At 36.8% G+C, this 21,705-nt stretch overlaps 1 protein-coding gene across 43 annotated transcripts in view; it reads right to left on the bottom strand.

Moving 5' to 3' along the window:
* The window catches only part of neb (nebulin), a 229,122-nt gene that overhangs the window by 108,179 nt on the left and 99,238 nt on the right, over positions 1-21,705 (bottom strand). For all 43 annotated transcript variants that reach the window (XM_062965858.1, XM_062965887.1, XM_062965945.1 and 40 more), the window contains 19 exons: positions 19,641-19,952; positions 18,859-19,062; positions 17,705-17,809; positions 17,024-17,131; positions 15,053-15,364; positions 12,405-12,608; positions 11,348-11,452; positions 11,088-11,195; positions 9,899-10,210; positions 8,702-8,905; positions 7,245-7,349; positions 6,856-6,963; positions 6,136-6,447; positions 4,853-5,056; positions 4,522-4,626; positions 3,029-3,136; positions 1,685-1,996; positions 775-978; positions 476-580 (listed from right to left, as the gene is read on the bottom strand). In XM_062965858.1, coding sequence (XP_062821928.1) covers positions 476-580; positions 775-978; positions 1,685-1,996; positions 3,029-3,136; positions 4,522-4,626; positions 4,853-5,056; positions 6,136-6,447; positions 6,856-6,963; positions 7,245-7,349; positions 8,702-8,905; positions 9,899-10,210; positions 11,088-11,195; positions 11,348-11,452; positions 12,405-12,608; positions 15,053-15,364; positions 17,024-17,131; positions 17,705-17,809; positions 18,859-19,062; positions 19,641-19,952 — 3,537 coding nt within the window. The remainder of the gene's footprint in view (positions 1-475; positions 581-774; positions 979-1,684; positions 1,997-3,028; positions 3,137-4,521; positions 4,627-4,852; positions 5,057-6,135; positions 6,448-6,855; positions 6,964-7,244; positions 7,350-8,701; positions 8,906-9,898; positions 10,211-11,087; positions 11,196-11,347; positions 11,453-12,404; positions 12,609-15,052; positions 15,365-17,023; positions 17,132-17,704; positions 17,810-18,858; positions 19,063-19,640; positions 19,953-21,705) is intronic.

Here is a 21,705-nt window from a genome sequence, read left to right as displayed (position 1 = left end):
GGTTGTGCTGTTTTGCATCAGCTCAGTGTTACCCTGGTGCAGAGTTATGGGCCCAGTACAAGTTAACATCCTTGGCATGTTGTGAAATGGAGTTACCAAACAGAGAAATTACTTTTTCTGGATTAAAACATCCAGAACTTTTCCAAGTCTTATAACTGAAAGGAATGCATTACTTACTCATCATATAAGAAAGAATCATAGAATTGAAAGAGGGCTACAGAAATGTCACTGTACTCAAGGACCTAGAGATTTCTAGGGAGATGCTCTCTCATGTAAAACATTCAGAGTTTTTCACTTCAGTGAGGGTCCTGCACCCATAGGCTCAGCAAATGTAAAGTCTTTTGCACATCTGCACATTATTGTCAAGAGAGCTTGCCATGTAGCAAGCTCGTAACTTCCAAAGCATCCTTAACTAGATTCCCCAAAAAAGTCCTGAAGCAATTTAATCTAATAAGTACTGTAGAGATACACTTACATGGCTCACGTTGACAGCATTAGCCCTAGAGAGCATGATTTCAGGTGTGTCTGGCATCACATGGATCATAGTCTTGTCTTTATCCCAAACTTCTCTGTATTTAGCCTGCAAAAACCAGAAACATCTCCTAGTGATTCCTTTTGCACTTGTTGGCAAGAGTCTTGCTTTCATTTGAGGAATATCAATAGCTTTGGATTCAGTACAAAATGAAAGCTTTGTATTATAAACTATCAGAAATCTTATGTAGCATTATGTAGTACACTTAAATAGCTTCATGTTACTGGAAGAAGTTAACTTACAAGACTGAGTTGCTCAGCATTGGTTTTGGCAAGAAGGATCTCTGGCGTGTCAACAATGCTGGTGAATTTCAGGCGCTCAGCAGGGGTACGATAGACATTATCACTCAGAATATCTTGGGCAAATTTTACCCTCTTCACTATTGGAGATTCAGTTGGCACCCATCCAACACCACGGAGCCATTCCAGATCTGACTTGTACACAGCCTGTAAAAGAAAATGTCAGAGAAGGAGAATAAGGAACTTCAAAGTAAAATTAATGGGACTTCAAGAAAGTCAGCAGCAATAAGCCTCAATTATTTCAGTGTATTATTTCAGGACCCAAAACCAGATTGTGAAATTCATCATCAGGATAGACCACAGTAGAAACATTGTGGCCCTCCTTATCAATAAAATTGAAAAGTTTTTTAAAATTCAGATTCCTACCTGTTCTCTAGGAGAACAAATTGTCCACCTGTCATCTAGAAAAAGAAGTCCTGCCATATTTTGTCTAGTTTATTCAAGCTTGGAAGGGCTGAGCTATTTTCAAAACAGGAAGAGGTGATTTCCTGCTTCATAAAGAGGCATCCCCTGAACCTGGGATGGGAACTCCAGCAGAATCTGGATTAATTAGCTATTGAGATGAGACATTTTAGGAAGCTCAAGTACATTGTATCTACAAGAGACTGGATAATAAATCATTTTTCCAGCATCTAGTCATAGTATTCCAAAACTGTTACCATAAATAATCATGGAGAAATATATGAATATTCTTTGGTAGGACAATGGTCATTCATGGAAAAACTGCAGTTACTGTCAAGGAAGTTGATAATTAATTAAGTGTAAAGCTTCAAGTACTACCTATCACAACTTTTGTCTTCTGTTGCAGCAGCAATGTACATACTATGAATTCACAAAATGCAGATATACTTACATCACTCTGTAGTTCATAGGCTTTCCTTGCTTGGATCACATCATTCTGGTCTGGCAGACAAGACCACTGGTGCAAGCGGCGACGATAGTCAACTTCGCTTACTAAAGACTGGCATTGCTTGGCTGATTGGATGGCCACCATGTCAACTGGGATTGTGATCTTGGCTTTTGAATTGTTGTAAGCTTGCTTATACAGTCTGTCATTTTGCATCTTTAGTACTTTGGCAGCCCATGAAAGTTTGGGATCTGCCTTTACTGATGGGCTTCCAATATAGTGGCCTTTCTGTTTCTCATGAGCTTCTTTGTACTTGTACTGAGCACAGAAGGAGAAAAAAATAAAAATAAAACATAAATAATTATAACCAGTTAATTTAGAAAACTGAGCATCAGACGTTGACACTCAACTGGATCTTTATGTTATAGAATATTCAACTTGTGGTTCCTATAGGTCTTGGCAGGGGAACACATAGTCCTCCAGAAACTGTTGGGCTTTAGTTCTGATCAGCATCAGCCTGTCTAGCCTGGTAAGGTTTTATGGGATATGTAATTCAACAACACTGGAGGGTTCACATGGTCTCCACCCTTTGAATGACATACCTATTTGATCAATGGGGTTTTTTTCATGTCAGGAGCGACTTGAGAAACTGCAAGTCGCTTCTGGTGTGAGAGAATTGGCCGTCTGCAAGGATGTTACCCAGGGGATGCCAGGATGGTTTTTTAAAATGTTCTTACCATCCTTGTGGGACACTTCTCTCATGTCCCCGCATGGAGCTGGAGCTGAGAGAGGGAGCTCATCCGCGCTCTCCCCGGATTGGATTCAAACCTGGCAGCCTTCAGGTCAGCAACCCAACCTTCAAGTCACAAGGCTTTAACCCACTACGCCACCGGGGGCTCCAATCAATGGTTAATTGCTAGAATTAATCATTTCAACGTCAAATTCCAGATAATAGCAACCCTATTTGCTCTTTTCTGGAAATAAACCATCCGAAGTGGTGAGATTTGCCTCTAAGTTTACTATTAAAGATTTTAATAGTAAACTATAAATCAGTAGGTTTTTTTTAAGAGTTAAGTTTTTCAGTTTTTAAGGAGATAGCAGAAGCAACATGTTTGATCAATGAAAAGAACTTAGAGGAAGAAAAACTGAAAATATTAAATTGTTTCATTTTAGATATATTTTGAAAAAACAAACTTACAAAGTCAGAAGCATAAAATGATGGTATAATAGTGTTAAAATATCAGAAGCTGCATAAATATGATTTTGAACCCGGGTTATTTGACCACACACTTTGCCATTGCAGACCTATCACCTAATCAGATATAGAAATTAAAGTAACAAAGATTGTACCTCGCTGGCAATTTCCCTGGAAGCTTTAGCATGCTTGATTGAAATAGCATCAGCTCTGATGTCATATCCTTTTGCTTTGGCTTCATCCCAGTCTCCTGTATAATATTTCTGCAATGAAAACGTACAATACTCAATGAAGTCTTAAAATTCATAATGAAATGAGGTACAGGGAATCATCAATCCTACACATACTTACTGAAAGGTAAGTGCTACTATTCTCAATTCACATTATTTCCAGGCAAATAAGCACAGAATGGCAGCCTAAAATGTGAATTTCCTACAATATGTAATGCATGCACTGGCATTGTGTAAGTGTAGTGCTCTCATTTTCTCTTCCATGCCCACATTACACAACTAACCTATCTAGAAAGTGTGTCCTAGAAAAGAAAGGAAGAACTGGAAGTATTGTTTGGGGTTAAGATAGTTAGAAAGGAACCTAATTGCAACTGATGATACAATAAAGCTTCTTAACAGCTTCAGTTGTGTACGTACAAGTTCTTCATAGTATGGACTACTGAAATGCACTCTGGATGAGGTTGCCTTTGAAGATGGAAATTTCAACTTGAGTCGTTGTTTAGCCTAGAAAGTCAGGTATTATTACACTAATACTGTAACAGCTGCAATGACTGCAATGACTGCTTGGTGCTAGTTTTGATCTTGAAAGCAGTCTGGTTCCAGATTATTAGAAATCCTGCCAATAATAATAATAATAATAATTATTATTATTATTATTATTATTATTATTATTATTATTGACACAACGATGTTGTATGACACAGCAAACAAGATAGTTATGCTGGATTTTGTTTCACAAAACCACAAGTCGAACACTTCCCAAGTGTCTAGGACTGTGTGATGTATTTTCGGATGATGCGTGCAGATCCCAGCAGGGTGGCCTTTTGCAGTTGGCAGATTGTAATTTTGTCAATGTCTATTATTATTATTATTATTATTATTATTATTATTATTATTATTATTATTATTTGAAACACAACAAGATGAGTCCACAGCAGACACACTACTGGCTGTTGAATTGGATCACACGTCGGACGCTTCCCAAGTGTCTAGGACTATGTGATGTATCGGCGAATAATGTTGCCCATGTATTAAGATAACCACCACAGACCCTGCCATCCATAAGGTTATTGGACATGAGAGATATAGCCTTTTCAGTGTTGTGAAACCCCCTTCCAAGATATGTGTTTTTTCTGCAAATTGTGCATGCACACGCCACATGCATATCTGCTTGAGAACAATTCTTAATACACTTTACATTTGTCAAATAAACAATGTAAAGATAATTATAATTATGTAAGCCTTTTAAAAAAAAGAAAAAGTCTTGTCTTCTTGAAAATAAAACCACCAGAAAGTTTCAATGCTGTTACATAAACAAGAACCGACATCCATAGCATGCCCATCTTTAAAGAACCATTAATGATGGAAAAGTTTGTCCTTGACATACCCACATGCATAGTGTTAATTTATTCTCTTACATTGCTTATAGTGAGTGCATTAATCTTCGCCTGCAGCATTACAGGGGTATCTGAAGGAAGATGGAACTGAGTCTTCTCTTTATCCCAGGCTTCACGATACAGATTCTATGAAATAAGCACACAAACGTTGATTTATTGCTTGATATTGCCAAAATATTTTTGAAAACCATATCACGACATCTAATGAAGGGGTTGAAAAAGCTGCTTTTTTGACAACCGAGGAGTCTCCAAGGACTCTGAAAGTGATAGTTGACACATGTCGCTATTACAAAATCTGAATTATAAATAAGATCTCAGTACCACGGCCTGCAACATAAAGGTAATCATTTACCTCACTGATTTGTTGGGCATTAATCTTAGCCAAGACAACAGGTGGTGGGTCAGCAATGCTGGTAAATTTCAGTGCATCCGGTGGCTGCTTATACAATCTGTCATTCAATATCTCTTGAGCTTTCTTCACTTTGAGCACTTCCACAGAGCCTTCCGGCATCCAGCCAATGCCACGCAGCCATTCCAAGTCTGCTTTGTAAGCATTCTACAAAAGAGCCCATGAAAGTATTAACAATATAAAAGATGTTATCTTCAATTTGTTACTGCCTCTCTACTCAATAGCACTGTCTTACAATACAAAACCACTCAACTTTCATACCTGGATTCTTATGCTGTTATTGGGAAAGCATATTCCGTATCACCTGTGAAGGTGTTTGACAAGAGAGCCATGCGTGAGTTAGGGCCTTTTACCCTAGCACTTAAGACCTGGCTTTTTACTAGAGCTTTTGATCCATGTTAATTTTATCAATATTTGTATGTATGTATTTTTATCCTTTACAATTTAGCTTGTAAATCGCCTAGAGCATCTTGGATGGAGGGCGATTAATAAGTAATTAAATGATGATGATGATGATGATGATGATGACAAGAGACTTTTTAAAAATCCTATAGTAATAGAACATCATAGAGCAGCAACATTGTCCAATATCTGGATGCCCCTCTGACAAAATAGCTGCAATATGGCAGAGCATGCATGGGTAAACTTCTGCCTTCCAGGTGTTTTGGACTTCCAACTCCCACAATTCCTAACAGCTGGCAGGCTGTTACAAATTGTGGGAGTTGAAGTCCAAAACATCTGGAGGTCCGAAGTTTTCCCATTCCTGTGGTAGAATGTTTAGAGTGTTAAAGTGGTATTTAGGGTTTCCAGTTCTCTGAACTACAGAACTCACTGCATGACTTGAGACATTCAGATATTCTCTGATGCCATCAACCTCACAGAATTAATGTGGGGGGAAATTCGGAGAAAGGAGAGCCACGTGAGATACAAATTTAATAAAGAAATAAGTAAATAAAACAACTCAAACTTATTTTGACTGAAGATTCTGGGCACCATGGTATCATGTCAATGGATAACTGTTTCTGTGCAGCTACTACCAAGGCAGGATATGTAACATAAAGCCAGACGATCAATTTTTTAAACAAATAAATTGATTGGCGAGAGCTGAAGTTGCAGGTCTCCGACTATTGCCGAGATGACAGTAAAAATCCACCATATACCGTAGCAGATTCCACATTGTCAAAAGCACTAATGAAGGAAGCATTGTGAATCGGTACTCAACTCACATCGCTCTGTAGCTCGTAGGCTTTCTTGGCTTGGATGACATCATTCTGGTCAGGTAGGCAGGTCCATTCATGCAGATAGTGACGGTAGTCAATGTCACTAACCAGCTTCTGGCAGTTCTTGGCCAACAGAAGAGACAACATGTCTACTGGACTGTTGAACTTCGTCTTGAACTTCTCAAAGTATTTCTTGTACTCCCTTTCACTTTGCATTTTGGCCACATTCATAGCCAATACCAGTTTGGGGTCATCCTCTATGCTGCGCGCTCCAACATGGTGTCCAAGCTGCCTTCGATAACCTTCTTTGTACTTGTACTAATAAGAAAAATGTAAGAAAATTAGCAATCAAGCATTTTTAAAATTATACTGAAACCTGTTTGTTTTTTAAAGTCAGGCTACCACTGTTGATCAAAATATTAATAATCTGTTTAACATTAAAGAAATAATAATAATAATAATAATAATAATAATAATAATAATAATAATAATAACTTTATTTTTATACCCCGTCCCATCTCCCCGAAGGGACTCGGGGCAGCTTACATGGGGCCTTGCCCAATAAAACAATCAAATATCAAACACAGCAATAAAACAGTTATCCAATATAAACATCAATTACAGTAAAAACAATCGTTAAAATCAACATAAAACATACAATATTAACACTGGAGACTAATTCATAGAACCCAGGCTTGAGTGAAATACTTTAAATAATAAACATACCTCACTGGCAATGTTTCTAGAAGCCTTAGCATGCTGAATTTCAATGGCATCCAGTCTCAAATCATAACCTTTCTTCTTAGCTTCTTCCCATCCTGATTGGTAATATTTCTGTGAAAGAAAGGAAGAAATTATCCATGTATGCCATGTTTATTTAAGAGTGTTGAATATTAATCACATTTTCATATATTTATTTTTATGTGTGGTCCACAATGCAAGTTGATATAAACTTGATTTTAACTAATTATTATTGCAGGAAAACATCACCTCTGGTTTTCTCATTTCCACTAACAAGACACTTTTCAACGAAAATCAAATCTCATCTAGACTTTTCAGTTAAAGGCCAGCATTTTGGTACTGATGCATTCACAGTTAGGTATGTAATTTCTTACTTTGCTGACATTCAGAGCATTTGCCTTGGACAAAACCATCTCAGGAGTATCAGAAGGAAGAGTGAACTGTGTCTTTTCTTTATCCCAAACCTCACGATATAATGCCTAACAAGGAGGGAAAGGGAAGGAAAAATAACGTACAGTGTCAATGTTTTAAAGTAAAATACCCTTAAAAGCAAAAGACCAATCCATTATGGCTTCATTTTTTTCAAAAATCAAGTTAGAGAATGGCATACATAATCTTTACTACCACTTCCATAGTAAAGGAAACATTTTTTCACATTAAATAATGCCTAGTTTCTCTGACAATGCAAAGTGCTATGAACAAGTTGACAAGTATTTTTCTTCTCCACCACTGTCTTCTTTTGTGCAAACACTCATTTTCTTAATCCTTGCCATAGTGTTTCAGTTTTTCGACAACTCCATGCAAGCTATTTATGGCAGAACACAAAGCTAGCCATGTTTTCATCTGAAAATCTTTATACACAAAGATTGCCTTAATTGTCAAACCACAGATTACCAGCGTGCACATGGCTAACCCTTCGTACAAATTAGTAATCGAATTGGGTTGCTGTGAGTTTTCCGGGCTGTATGGCCATAGTCTAATTCTCCATGCATGCAAATGATCTATTTACCCGAGAAGTAAATTATCAGGCATTACAGTGACTACTTTTGTGTTTAGAAAGTTCAGTGATTGCATCCAGTTTGATTGAAAAATCCCAGATTCCAGATTTTATACCAGGGGAGAATTAGGTGACCTGTGGAACTGGTATATAAAGTATCTGATTGTACTGAGAACTAACAGAAAATATTCTGGGATGAACAAAATGTTTATTTATCTCCAAAATAAAATCTGAAATAAAGGGAACAAAATCCGATACTTTCTGGTCCTTTGGATGCACCAAATATTCAGGGGTTTTTTTCCACTGGCAAAAATAACTGCTGCTTCCAATCACCTCAAACAGTAATCTGATATAGACACAGAAAAACTTGCAGGGAAGCATTCAAAATGTTCAAAATATAGGGCATGAATTCACAATGAGCCTTTTCTTATCTTCACAAGCATTTTGTATTGCCATTGACTATAAGAATAATAACTTAGTTTAAATGTTGTTTAACAAAATGCACACTTTATGAAACGAGAAAACAATAATCTGGAGCAATCATTGTCACAATGAATGAGTGAAACTACTTCAATGAATTAATATTATTTTTCACTGCCCAATAACTGGAGATCTCTTGATAACATAAATTCCAATCCTTGATTTCAAAGGGATCTAAATTTATTTTTATGTGAGATCACAGGGCACCGTAAAAGTCGTAATGATGTGTCGTTAAAACCAAAGCTTTATAACTGTTCTGGTATTTGCACATTTGACAGTACATTTCTCTTCTATCTAAAAAGAAGACAAGTATAAAAACTGAGAGGTCAAAGAGCAAACATAAGATTTTCTTACCCCACTTTGAAGTAGAGCATTGGCCTTAGCCAAAACAATATCAGGAGAGTCAACAATACTTGTGAATTTCACAGACTCTGGCCGTTGACGATACAATCTATCATTCAGGATCTCCTGTGCTTTCTTCACTTTTTGGACTTCCAAAGAACCCACTGGGATCCAACCAATACCACGTAGCCATTCCAAATCTGACTTATACACATTCTGTGAAGAAAAATCATGCATATTCTTAAAATAAATCTGGTAATGGAGAAGGTGAGAGGTCTATTCATTTGTGCTAGAAGAAATCTGGGCTAATTGTCTCTCCTGGGAATGAGATCTTTATTCTGCCTATCAAGCTCCTTTGCCTGAAAAAAATTCCATATTAATCTGAGTGGAGAGACTTTTCCATCAAACTAAATGTAGAAGTTCACATAAATTGCCATCTCCACATGCATATAAGAATGTCAATGGGGCATCAAAGCAAACCAGTGAATTCCTATCCTAGCTCCTTTCAGTAATCACATATTATTAAAGCCTTTTTATCACTAACTCTCACTTCACTGTCCCATGTATCAAGTCTATCTCATGTTGAAATTTAGAGACTATCAGTTTGCAATATTCTAACTATGCATGTTTATTCAGGAACTCAATATGGTCCATGTTAATGCAGTAACAGCAGGCTTCTGGAATACTTGGTGCTTTTTAGCCATCTCTATCTGCAGTTTTCAGATAAGCATGGACTATAGGCCATGTATACAGTAAGAATCTTATTGAAATTAACTCTTTGTTACCTCCATACTTTACATTTTGCTTTACTTTTTCCCATTAATGAAAGATACGTGGGAATTTAGCAGATTGACCTATTTGTACATCATCATGCAAAACATATGTTATATTTTGCCTTTCCTTAATGACCTCAAGATCTAAATCCAAATCAAGACCAGCAGTCAGAATCTATGCTGGCACGATTATGCTGGATCCTGGTTATGTGCACGTGGTGTTTGTAGAATTGTGAGAATACCTCAATATCCAAAAAAAAAACAAAACAAAAAAAAAACCCAAACATCATCAACAACAACACTTCGACTATGAAGCATTGAATTCCTGTTCTTACATAAGTTTTAAAACTGTACAAATGTTTCTCATATCAAAATATATGTAAGTATAATTATACAAATGGAAACAGATTAGTGTTTTACATTTGTTTCTACATACATCGCTTTGTAGATCATACACTTTCTTTGCCTGAATGACATCATTCTGGTCTGGCAGGCAAGTCCATTCATGTAGGTAACGGCGATAATCCACATCACTGACCAACTTCTGACAATTCTTAGCCAACAAAACTGAGAGCATGTCAACAGGGCTATGGATCTTTGTTTTCCATTTCTCAAAGTCCTTCTTGTACTCTCTGTCACTCTGGATTTTGGCTACATGTGTAAACCACACCAACTTGGGGTCATCTTGAAGGCATTTGACACCAACATAGTGTCCTCTCTGCTTCTCATAGGCGTCTTTATATTTATACTGTAAAAAAAGAGAGAACAAGTTTTACAAGTAACCTATAGATCACAGAAAAGGCCAACAACTAATCAGCTAATAAAGTAAAAAAAAAAACAGGATGTGCAAAAACTGTGCTCCATGTTAGCAAAATTTCATAGTGTTTCCAACCTTGTTGCATGGTACAAAACATGCCTAAACATAACTTCTGAAAATATCCCAAGCCTTAACAACTCCTAATGGAAAACAATGGATTTCCTGCTTCTTGGCGGAGGGTTGGACTGGATGGCCCATGAGGTCTCTTCCAACTCTACTATTCTACGATTCTAATGTTGATAATAGTGGGGCAGTGTGAACATAATACAAAATTTAAAAAATCGATCTAAGATAGTATTTCAGAAATAGATTCAGCCATTAGGATAACTCCATCAAAGTTCCGCTGAAAACCTAAAGTGGACTTACATGGGGCCTACCATTAAACCCAAGCTAAATTAAAATGAATATGAGAAAGTTAAAAACTGCAACTTAATGGCCAGTGCCTTAAATAGAAATCCTTTGGATATTGTCCCAAATGAGACGGCATGCAATCCTCAAAGAAAATAACAGAGATAACAATAGAGATTTTAATACTATCATCCTGTGTGTGGAGAAGCTACCATGGGAAAGGGCTTTCTTGAAATCGGACATAAAGCAGAATTGACTTTTGGAGACCATCTGAAAATGGCCGTCTAAAATGGCCTCGGAGCCACTAAAACATGAAAAATGCCCCATTGCCCTAAGGGCATTAGGAGGAATTTGAGGGGAAAATTTAGGGGCTTTATGGTTTGGTGCAGCCCTCATCTAATTTAATGTGCCCCCTTAGCTTCCCACATTTGCCCATGTGTGCACTGAACCAGCCACTTACATCACTAGCGATATCCCTCGATGCCTTTGCACTTCTGATTGGAATTGCATCCGCTCTCAGGTCATAGCCTTTCACCTTCGCTTCTTCCCATCCCTGGATGTACTGTTTCTATAGAGAGAGTGATTTTTAAAAAATACAGGAAGTTAATTTTTTTTTTGCATAATGGTTTATACTTGCTCATAAAAACACACTTGTAAGAAGTTGTAAAAAAACTCAAGAAAGATTTTGATTTATTTACAACCCTTAAGAAATGTTCTTACTTGGCTAATGTTGGCTGAATTTGCCTTTGCCAGCATAATTTCTGGAGTATCCGGCATAACATGAATGGTTCTTTTATCAGCATCCCAAGCTTCAGTGTATAATCGCTGTAGAGAGGAGGGAAAAAAGGTGGTAGTTGGACTTAAGAAAATTTAATCAACATATAGACTTAGCATAAAAAAGATGCTCTTGCTACCATATCTACAGACAATTATAACTACAGTAGAGTCTCACTTATCCAACATAAACAGGCCGGCAGAACGTTGGATAAGCAAATATGTTGGATAATAAGGAGGGATTAAGGAAAAGCCTATTAAACAACAAATCAGGTTATGATTTTACAAATTAAGCACCAAAACATCATGTTGTACAACAAGTTTGACAGGAAAAAGTAGTTCAATATGCAGTAATGCTATGTAGTAATTACTGTATTTATGAATTTAGCACCAAAATATCATGATATATTGAAAACATTGACTACAAAAATGCGTTGGATAATCCAGAATGTTGGATAAGCGAGTGTTGGATAAGTGAGACTCTACTGTATATTAATATTGTAATGAGAATAAACTAAGCACATTTACAAAGAACCTGGTGACTTCTGTGTTAGTACGTCAATGAGTACATTTCAGTTTTAGTCTGAATGTTTAAAGATTTATCCCTGGACGGGTTCAAGACCATGAATAACACTTAAAGTTTCCCAAAGTGGATTCATTACATGACTGGCATGGCCACCAGCAGCTACCTCAGCAATCGGGATTTTCTAGATTAAATAGTGAATACAGGAACACAACATTTAAACATTTAACATTATAATATTATTAGCACTCATAAATGAAGAGAACCTATCTTCCAAGGGTATATTTTGTTTCTGCAGAGGCAGGAAAAAAAGAAAGACATCCATATTATGTGACTGGTCACTATCTGGACTAATAGTCATTTTCCTTTCCCAATGTGGAAGAACTTCAATTCAGTCTGATATTTGAATTTGCCTGGTAGCAAGGAACTGATATGACAATACTCAACCCAGTTCTGCTAATGCCAGATTACGAAACTCACCTTGCTCATCACTTCTGCATTATGTTTTGCCAACTCTATCTCCAAAGAATCTGCGACACTGGTAAACTTGATTTGATCAGGGGGCTGACGGTATTTCTTCTCACTTAGGATTTCACCGGCTCTCTTCACCTTTTCAACTTCCAAGGAGCCAGCAGGAACCCAGCCAATACCTTTAAGCCATTCCAAATCTTGTTTGTATACAGCCTGGAACACAAGCAGAGATGGATCAATATATACAGACGTCACTAAGCTCAAGTATCAGATGTAGTGTCAAAACCAGGAAAAATCTCCTTCTTACTGACAGATGATGTACCTGAGGAATAGAGGACCCCTAAAAATTTCCAGGAAGTTGGGTGTTAAGACACTGTAATCCTATAAATCTTTGGATTAAATTTAGGAGGTTTAAGCAGTAAGTATCACTCCCTTGATTCAGGTTAAGGAAACCGCCATTCTGCTTCAGAATCAATACAACATGATTTTGCCTGACTGCAACCATTTCAGTTTTGGATGTTACAGTCTTAAGTAACTGAAGTTTCTAAGTCAGGGTTGTTGTGTGTTTTCTGGGCTCTGAGGATGCCTGCCATAGATGTGGGCAAAATGTCAGGAGAGAATGCTTCTGGAACATGGCCATACAGCCCGGAAAACTCACAGCAACCCAGTGATTCCGGCTATGAAAGCCTTTGACAACACAGTTAAGTCATTTTCAAGAGTCGCAGTAATTCACAGCAAGAAAATACTTGCACATGATTCAGCATTGCTATGTTTCCTTTTCTAGGCATATATTCCAGATAAACCAGAAGTATGGTAAAGCAACACCTAACCAGTGAGATATGTATTAATTCATGAATATATCTTATGTAGTTGTATTTTATTGTTGCATTACTGGGCTTGGTCCCCATGTAAGCCGCCCCGAGTCCCTTCGGGGAGATGGGATGGGATATAAGAATAAAGTTATTATATATTATTCTGTGATTTGCAAATAAGAGTGCCAAGTAAAGCAGGGCTCCCATGCTACATATCTGCTGTTTCAGATATAAGTAAAACCCATCTGGAGCAAATTGTCTAGCCAGTTCCCAAACAGTTCAGTTCAGACTGAGCCACTGTGATGTACAGGCAGTCCCCAAGTTATGGTTTGTTTTGTTGTCTGTGCTCCTGTTCAGAAGATTTCACCTCAGTTTCTGTCTCTGTGATAAATGAATTTTGGGAGAAAAGGGTTTGTTGTGGAAACAAGGATTGGTGATAAAGCTTCAGCTGAGATACCTTTTCCCCATTATAACTGTTTCAGGAGTGAATTTCCCTTCTGAGAGGTACTGTATATACTCAAGTATAAGCCTAGTTTTTCAGCCCTTTTTTTAAGACTGAAAAAGCCCCCCTCGGCTTATACTCAGGTGAGGGTCCTGGTTGGCTTATATTTGGGTCAGCTTATACTCAAGAATATATGGTACATTTATTATTTTTGTCTATTATTATTGGTATTATTACATTTATTTTTTTCTCTATTATTGTTGCTACTATTGCATTTATTTTACTCTATTTTTATTATTAATAATAGTACATTTATTATTTCACTCTGATCTTCTTATTATTATTGCATTTATTATTTCACTCTACTTATTATTACATGTATTATTTTAATATATTATTATTAAAAGGATACATAAGCACATTTACATTGAAGAAGATGAGAATAATGATTTCATCAGAGTTGGACAGTCCTATTTTAAATTTGAGATTTATGTAAATATTCAAAAACATTTAACCTACTGATGCCTCAATTAATGTAATTTTATTGGTACCTATTTTTATTTCTGAAATTTACCACCCTCGGCTTATATTGGAGTCAATGTTTTCCCAGTTTTTTGTGGTAAAATTAGGTGGCTTGGCTTATATTCGGGTCGGCTTAAACTCGAGTATATATGGTACATTTCTGTCACTTCCTGTTGTCTCACCCCCATTCTTAACTATGAGTGGTTTATAAGGGTCCTTCCACATACCCATACAACCCAGAATATCAACACAGATCTGCTTCAAATTGGATTATCTGAGTCCATACTGCCACAGCTGTAGCCGGAGGTGGGGGGGGGGCATTAAGGGTTCAACCCCTACCCCCGAAATGTGTCAGGTTAAAAAAAAACCTGGTTTACTCATGAATTTTAACTGCTTAACCAATGTATGAGTTTTGAACTCTTAACCCCCCCCTCCCCCGGGCTATGGCCATGTACACTGCCATAGAATCCAGTTCAACGTGGATTTTATACAACTGTGTGGAAGGGGCCTCAGATGAATGTTTGTAACCCTAGGGACCACCTGTAGTTGCTTGAGAATTGGACTAGGACACTAAACATAAGGATTTGAAACCTTGCTCAACTGTGCAAACCTGTTGGGTGACTTTGAGCAAGTCACACTACTTCAGAGGAAGGCACGGGCAAACTGCCTCTGAACAAATCTTGACAAGAAAACCCTGTGATAGGGTTGCCTTACAGTCACCATATGTCGGAAATTACTTGAAGGCAGAAAACAATAATAGTCTTTCATGGCAATGAAAAAGGGTGGTTGCAAAGAGAATGAAGAATTACTTCCCCCTCCCAGTTATGTGATATATAAGTTTGTATATATAACGGTTGCACATATCTACATATCATACTCACATCACTCTGGAGATCATAGGCTTTTCTAGCTTGGATGACATCATTCTGATCAGGTAAGCATATCCACTGGTGCAGATAATGGCGGTAATCTATATCGCTGACCAGTTTCTGACAATTCTTAGCCAGCAAGATGCCCAACATATCCACAGGACTGGAGTAGCAGGTCTTTGACTTCTCAAAGTCTTTCTTGTATTCTCTTTCACTCTGCATCTTGGCAACATTTATAGAATGCACAAGTTTTGGGTCATCCTGTACGCTGCGCGCTCCAACGTGGTGGCCAAGCTGCTTACGATAGCCTTCTTTGTATTTGTACTGAAACAGATGCACACTTGTAAATCACTTGTCTAAAAAAGATTTTGTCAGAAAAATATTATTTTTTTAAAAAAACTCTTAGGAGTTAACTTTGTAACTTTGTAAGAATCAAATTGTAGACTATCTTAATTTATTCATCAAGCATTTTCAAGGATTTCAGTAAAACACATTTAATAAAATCATTTCACTCTTTCCATACTATTATTTGGTTCCAGTATTTCCCTCATTAAATTGCTTCTTCATAATATTTCTAATCTTCAGGAAAATGAGCCTTAGCACTCCTTCCTTCCTTCCTTCCTTCCTTCCTTCCTTCCTTCCTTCCTTCCTTCCTTCCTTCCTTCCTTCCTTTTTTTGAGTTTATAAGTATATCTCTCATTGAGATATGATGATTGTCTTCTTATTCTATCCTTTGCCTTTTATCATCTTCCTAACTATATAGGCATTCCTTTATATTTCCAATCCATTATATATACAGTAGAGTCTCACTTATCCAACATTTGCTTATCCAACATTCTGGATTATCCAACGCATTTTTGTAGTCAATGTTTTCAATATATTGTGATATTTTGGTGCTAAATTAGTAAATACAGTAATTACTACATAGCATTACTACGTATTGAACTACCTTTTCTGTCAAATTTGTTGTATTGACATGATGTTTTGGTGCTTAATTTGTAAAATCATAACCTAATTTGATGTTTAATAGGATTTTCCTTAATCTCTCCTTATTATCCAACATATTTGCTTATCCAACATTCTGCCGACCCGTTTATGTTGGATAAGCGAGACTCTACTGTATTGTCCAGTGCTTATAATTACTGTAAACATTATACTCATTTGATAATCTGTATATATTTTATTCATTTTCTTCAGTCCTTCCTCTTTTAGATCTAATATCAAAAAAAACTTTGACCAACCCCAAAATCTAAAACATGGTAAAGCAAACAAACTACTAACTTTCCAAATGTTTTGGATTTTTCACTCCCACAGCATGATAATACAAAATTTAAAGTTGTAAAAACCTCACCTCCCCTAAGCAAGATTATGTTTAGTGGGATTTCAAATATCTTGCACAAAACTGAATACTTTCAAAAGTAATGTTGTACTAAGGTAGAAGACTACTTTTATGAAAAACAAGTGAATAACACTTTGGATACAAAAAGCTGGTTACATAGTACTTCAAACCTTATTCTATATTAATGCCTCTGAATGTATTGTTTTTTCTCACCTTTACCCAATTTTGTTGACAATTGTCCTCACCTCAGATTGGAAGTAAACAGTGAGAGAAGTAGGAAAATAAGTTGGAAATAGGCATCTTTCATTTCTCTGTGTTCATTTCCAGTTTGCTATTCCTAATTACTTTCCATTATTCATTTAGTATACTAAAATCTATTTTCTCTAGCATCTTTTTCATACATTCTTCTCAGTACTGCTAAAGAACTACCTTGCTGCATGTTATTCCTCTAATTTTCAGGATGAATTAGTCGCTTAATAAGGAGGATTATGTTACCACTGATATTCTCCATCGAGTACTTCCTTTCACAGAAGTTAGAGACATCCACCACAATCATCATACATTCTGTCAACTAATGTTCAAAATCTACATTGCGCTTAAACCAATACTAGCCTCTAAATACATGAAACAAAATGTCTACACACATCACTGGCAATATTTCTGGAAGCTTTGGCAGCTTGAATTGGAATAGCATCAACTCGTAGGTCGTATCCTTCCTTCTTTGCTTCCTCCATAGCCAGTTTGTACAGTTTCTGTGAGAAAGAAGAAACATTTTAGCCCATACTGCAAATATAGACAAATTCCATAATTAGTCAAAGTCCCACCATGACTGTGTTTGTACAGAATGGTAAACCAGGTTGTGATAGTTATATTCTTTATGTTCTAATCCAGCCTTGCAAGCAAACCATGATGTGGAAAACCAACAAAAAACTACCATTCAAATAAATGGTTTGTTGTTTGCTTTTGAAGTTTAACATTGTTTAATCAGTTTTTATTATGTCTAATCACTGAACTGTGACAGCCTCTTTCCCTAGCAGCTTAACACCACAATAAGAGCTGAGAAACAGAAATGAATTGAAAGGGAAAACAAACTGTGTTTGTATCTACAGAAGAATTTGTGACTGAAAGAACAAATAGTGCTTAATGTAAACCCTGACTTTAGTGTAATCTGAGAACACCGATAATGAGGCTCTGCTGTATTGAAACAAACCCTTCCAGGACAACCAAGGCACAACATATGTTAGCCACAACTTGCATCTCACAATCGTATGGTCTCCAGGCTAGGCAAAATTGACTGATACCATTTGTGACATCTCAATACTCACTTCACTATAGTTCAGTTTGTTGAGTTTCGCTAGCACAATTTCAGGTGTATCAGGCATGACATGGATTGTAGTCTTGTCTTTGTCCCAAGCCTCAGTGTACAAGCGCTGTAGAATAACAAAGAAGAGACAGCTGCTATTACAAGAACTAGGAAGCATTGTGTTTTCTAATTAGGTACCTTAGCAATCAGATATTCTTTGCAGTAACAAGTAGCATCTACATCTATAATACACTAATTTCCAGTGGATAAGAAATCTGGTGTCTGCTTATTAATTATCCTCTATATGCCTCTGCATAATTGTGTGTGTGTTGATTCAGTTTGAGCAATAGGACTTAGTGAAGGTAGAACTGCATTGATGTGCTTCAGCCAGGCAGGACTACTTTATAATGTTATTTGCATTTTTCTCTGGATTTTCAAACGGAATATCTGAATTGATTGCTTCAGATCAAAGACATCAAAGAACATTTCCTTATATTGTCCACTGACAATAGCAACAGAAATTGTTACTCACTTCTTAGTACCAAGTACCTCTCTGAATTATCTTTCTGAGCCATGGTGACAAAAAAAGGAATGATTTGTTTGATCATCAAAATAATAGGTAATGTAACTAGTCCCTTTAAAATAATATATTCAAAAATCAAATTGTATAGAAACATTCAAGAAAGGAGTTGCATGCCATCTAGTAAACAAGTAATGTGAATGTGGGATTATCCAAACAAGGGTGAGGATGTTTACATCCTTATGACGTAAATAAGAAAGACATGAAATATTCTTAAAACTCTGCAATTAAAATAAGTGGGACTTGAAACTTTGGAACGATTGTATCCTTGACATTATTATTATTATTATTATTATTATTATTATTATTATTATTATTATTATTATTTTATTATGACACAGCAAACAAGATAGACATGCTGGATTTTGTATCACAAAATCACAAGTCGAACATTTCCCAAGTGTCTAGGACTGTGTGATGTATTTGCGGATGATGCACACAGATCCCAGTAGGGTGGCCTTTTGCAGTTGGCAGATTGTTATTATTATTATTATTATTATTATTATTATTATTATTATTATTATTATCTGTTACTACATATACACCAACAGTGACAATATCATACTGCCAGTTTGTCAATGGTACAGTTGCTTTACCTTATTCATTGTTTCTGCATTGTGCTTGGCCAGCTCCATTTCTAGAGAATCTGTCACACTGGTGAATTTAAATTTATCTGGTGGCTGGCGATAGAGCTTTTCACTGAGGATTTCTCCGGCCTTCTTGGCTTTTTCAGTATCTAATGACCCAATAGGAACCCAGCCAATCCCTTTCATCCACTGAAGATCAGATTTGTAGTAATTCTGTGAAGAAATTCAAAAAGAAAAATTTAACTTTTTCTGTTGCTATAATCTGACAAGAAAGCTGACCATCACTTCAGACATGAGTGTACTATGGCCAGAAATATGCACATGTTGAAATAAGCTTCTGAATATGCCACAAAATTGTTTGCAGGGTGTTGACATTGTTGAAATTTGTGGGGAGGGAGGCAGTCCATGTATTTCTGTGAATGTCACACCAAAAAAATTGTAAATGCTCAAAATCTCAGAGAACACAATTTCTTATACAGTTACACATTGTCATTATGTGTGCTTACTTAAGATAGTGAGTTGATCACTATTTTTGCTTGGGAAGTGAAAATAGTGATCAACAGGGAACCAGAATAAAATGAGCCGGGTTAGGTAAAAAGAGTCTGAAATGATGATGCATATTGAGAGGAAATTTCAGTTCCATTCACCCATGTGTCCCTTTTGGGGTAAACATCAGTCTCCCTCAGTCACCACAACTACTTTATACACATACAAGGAAGACAGATAACTAAAAAGATGTGGATTCACTCTTAAGTCTGCTTTGACCACAAGAGAATAAAACGGGGACTCACATCACTCTGGAGATCATAGGCTTTTCTTGCTTGGATGACATCATTTTGATCTGGCAGGCATGTCCATTGGTGCAGGTGACGGCGGTAATCCACATCACTGACCAGTTTCTGGCAATTCTTGGCCAATAAGACACCCAGCATATCCACAGGACTGGTGTACCTGGTCTTCGACTTCTCAAAGTCTTTCTTGTATTCCCTCTCACTCTGCAGCTTGGCTACATTTATACAATGCACAAGTTTGGGGTCGTCCTGTACACTGCGCGCACCAACGTGGTGACCAAGCTGCTTGCGATAGCCTTCTTTGTATTTGTACTGAAATATACACACATATTATACATTACCACCAAGAAAAATGATTCACAAATAACATATGTATTGTAAGAGCAAAGGAAAAATACCAATCATCCAACAAGTATTAAACATGTTTATTTTTCAGATTTACATCTAGTTTATGGTTATTAGCCAAGCCTGCCAAATAAATGAAAGAAATTACAGGAACCCATAGGTGATTATCACAGATAGAATTGATAACTAGAAATCATAGGTTTCAATTACAAAGAAGGGCCTACAGAAAGAGTTTTGTCTTATATAATGACTATGTGAAATATTTTAGATATCTGCATAAATTCACCTTAGACATCAGCTAAAGCACAGTAAAAGTTCTATTCTACAGGTACAGTACTGTCTCGCTTATCTAACATTCGCTTATCCAACATTCTGATTATCAAACGCAGTCTGCCTCCCACCCAGATCCACAGCTGGTTTTCTAGGCAGCAAGGACTAAACTTTTAACGCATTTAATTTCCAACAATGTTGTTACTGTATGTTCATTTTATGCAATTCTACCTTTATTTGTAGTCAATTTGTTAGTAGCCAATGTTTTTGTAGTCAATGTTTTCAATACACTGCAATGTTTTGGTGCTAAATTCGTAAATACAGTAATTACTACATAACGTTACTGTGTATTGAACTGCTTTTTTTGTCAGTTTGTTGTAAAACATGATGTTTTGGTGCTTAATTTGTAAAATCAAACATAATGTTTAATAGGCTTTTCCTTAAACCCTCCTTATTGTCCAATATATTCACTTATCCAATGTTCTGCTGGCTTGTTTATGTTGGATAAGTGAGACTCTACTGTATATGATCAAAAGGAAGTCTAAATTCTTGGTCTTCATTTTGAACATGTCAGGTAAGTGTGGATAGAATCATTGACTACAGCCATCTAAGCAGAATAAGTTGATGGAAAGTAATCTGAATATTATTTGCTTTGCAAAGGCATGAATATGATTACACACAAATGTAAATGTAAACATATACATGTGAATTCATGTTGCATTACTCTGTGTGGAATCTAAGTGAATGAATGTTGAGTATGGGTTGTTCTCATCCTGTAGCTTGGATGAGACCATATTAATAAAGAGAAGGGGAAAGTGATTCCATCACTAAGTACACCGTTGCAAATGCTCATTCTTGCTTATGGAGTTTACTTTGGTTTGCCTTCGATGGGCAACAGAATCTTCCAGATATTTTTCTTCATGGTGTTGGTGTTTAAGAGACCTACATTCTACTCCTTTTGCTTGCTAGTCCTGACTGAGCTGACATGCTTACTTGGGTTACTGAATCTACAGACCACTTGGTACATTGTGCTAGTGGTTGCACTTTTCTCACAGTTGTGCAGCAGTGGCAAGACAAGGCAGTCAAAGGACTTGTCTGTACCAACCAGAAAACCCAGATTGAGCACATACAGGATAGATTTACAACATAATAACTCGGCCAGAGAAGATGCAGTCGAAATCTGCCAACTCTGAACAACTTGCCTCTCCAACACAGTATTTTTTTGAAGATTACTGTGCCCATGGTCCTTTTTATACTTCTGCATTGCTTATGCTGATATACCTACAGGATTCTGTAACTGTTTGTCTATCTCTTAAATGAGGACTTTATGGGGCAGGGGTCCAGCAGCTGATCATCAACATCAGGGGTCCCCAAACTTTTTAAACAGGGGGCCAGTTCACGATCCTTTGGATTGTTGGAGGGCGGACTATAGTTGGCCACCGAGCAATAA

Source organism: Anolis carolinensis, chromosome 1, assembly GCF_035594765.1.
Source record: "Anolis carolinensis isolate JA03-04 chromosome 1, rAnoCar3.1.pri, whole genome shotgun sequence".
Taxonomy (NCBI): Eukaryota; Metazoa; Chordata; class Lepidosauria; order Squamata; family Dactyloidae; genus Anolis; species Anolis carolinensis.
The sequence above is the reverse complement of the archived record's forward strand: the minus strand, read 5'-3'. Positions and strand labels throughout refer to the sequence as shown.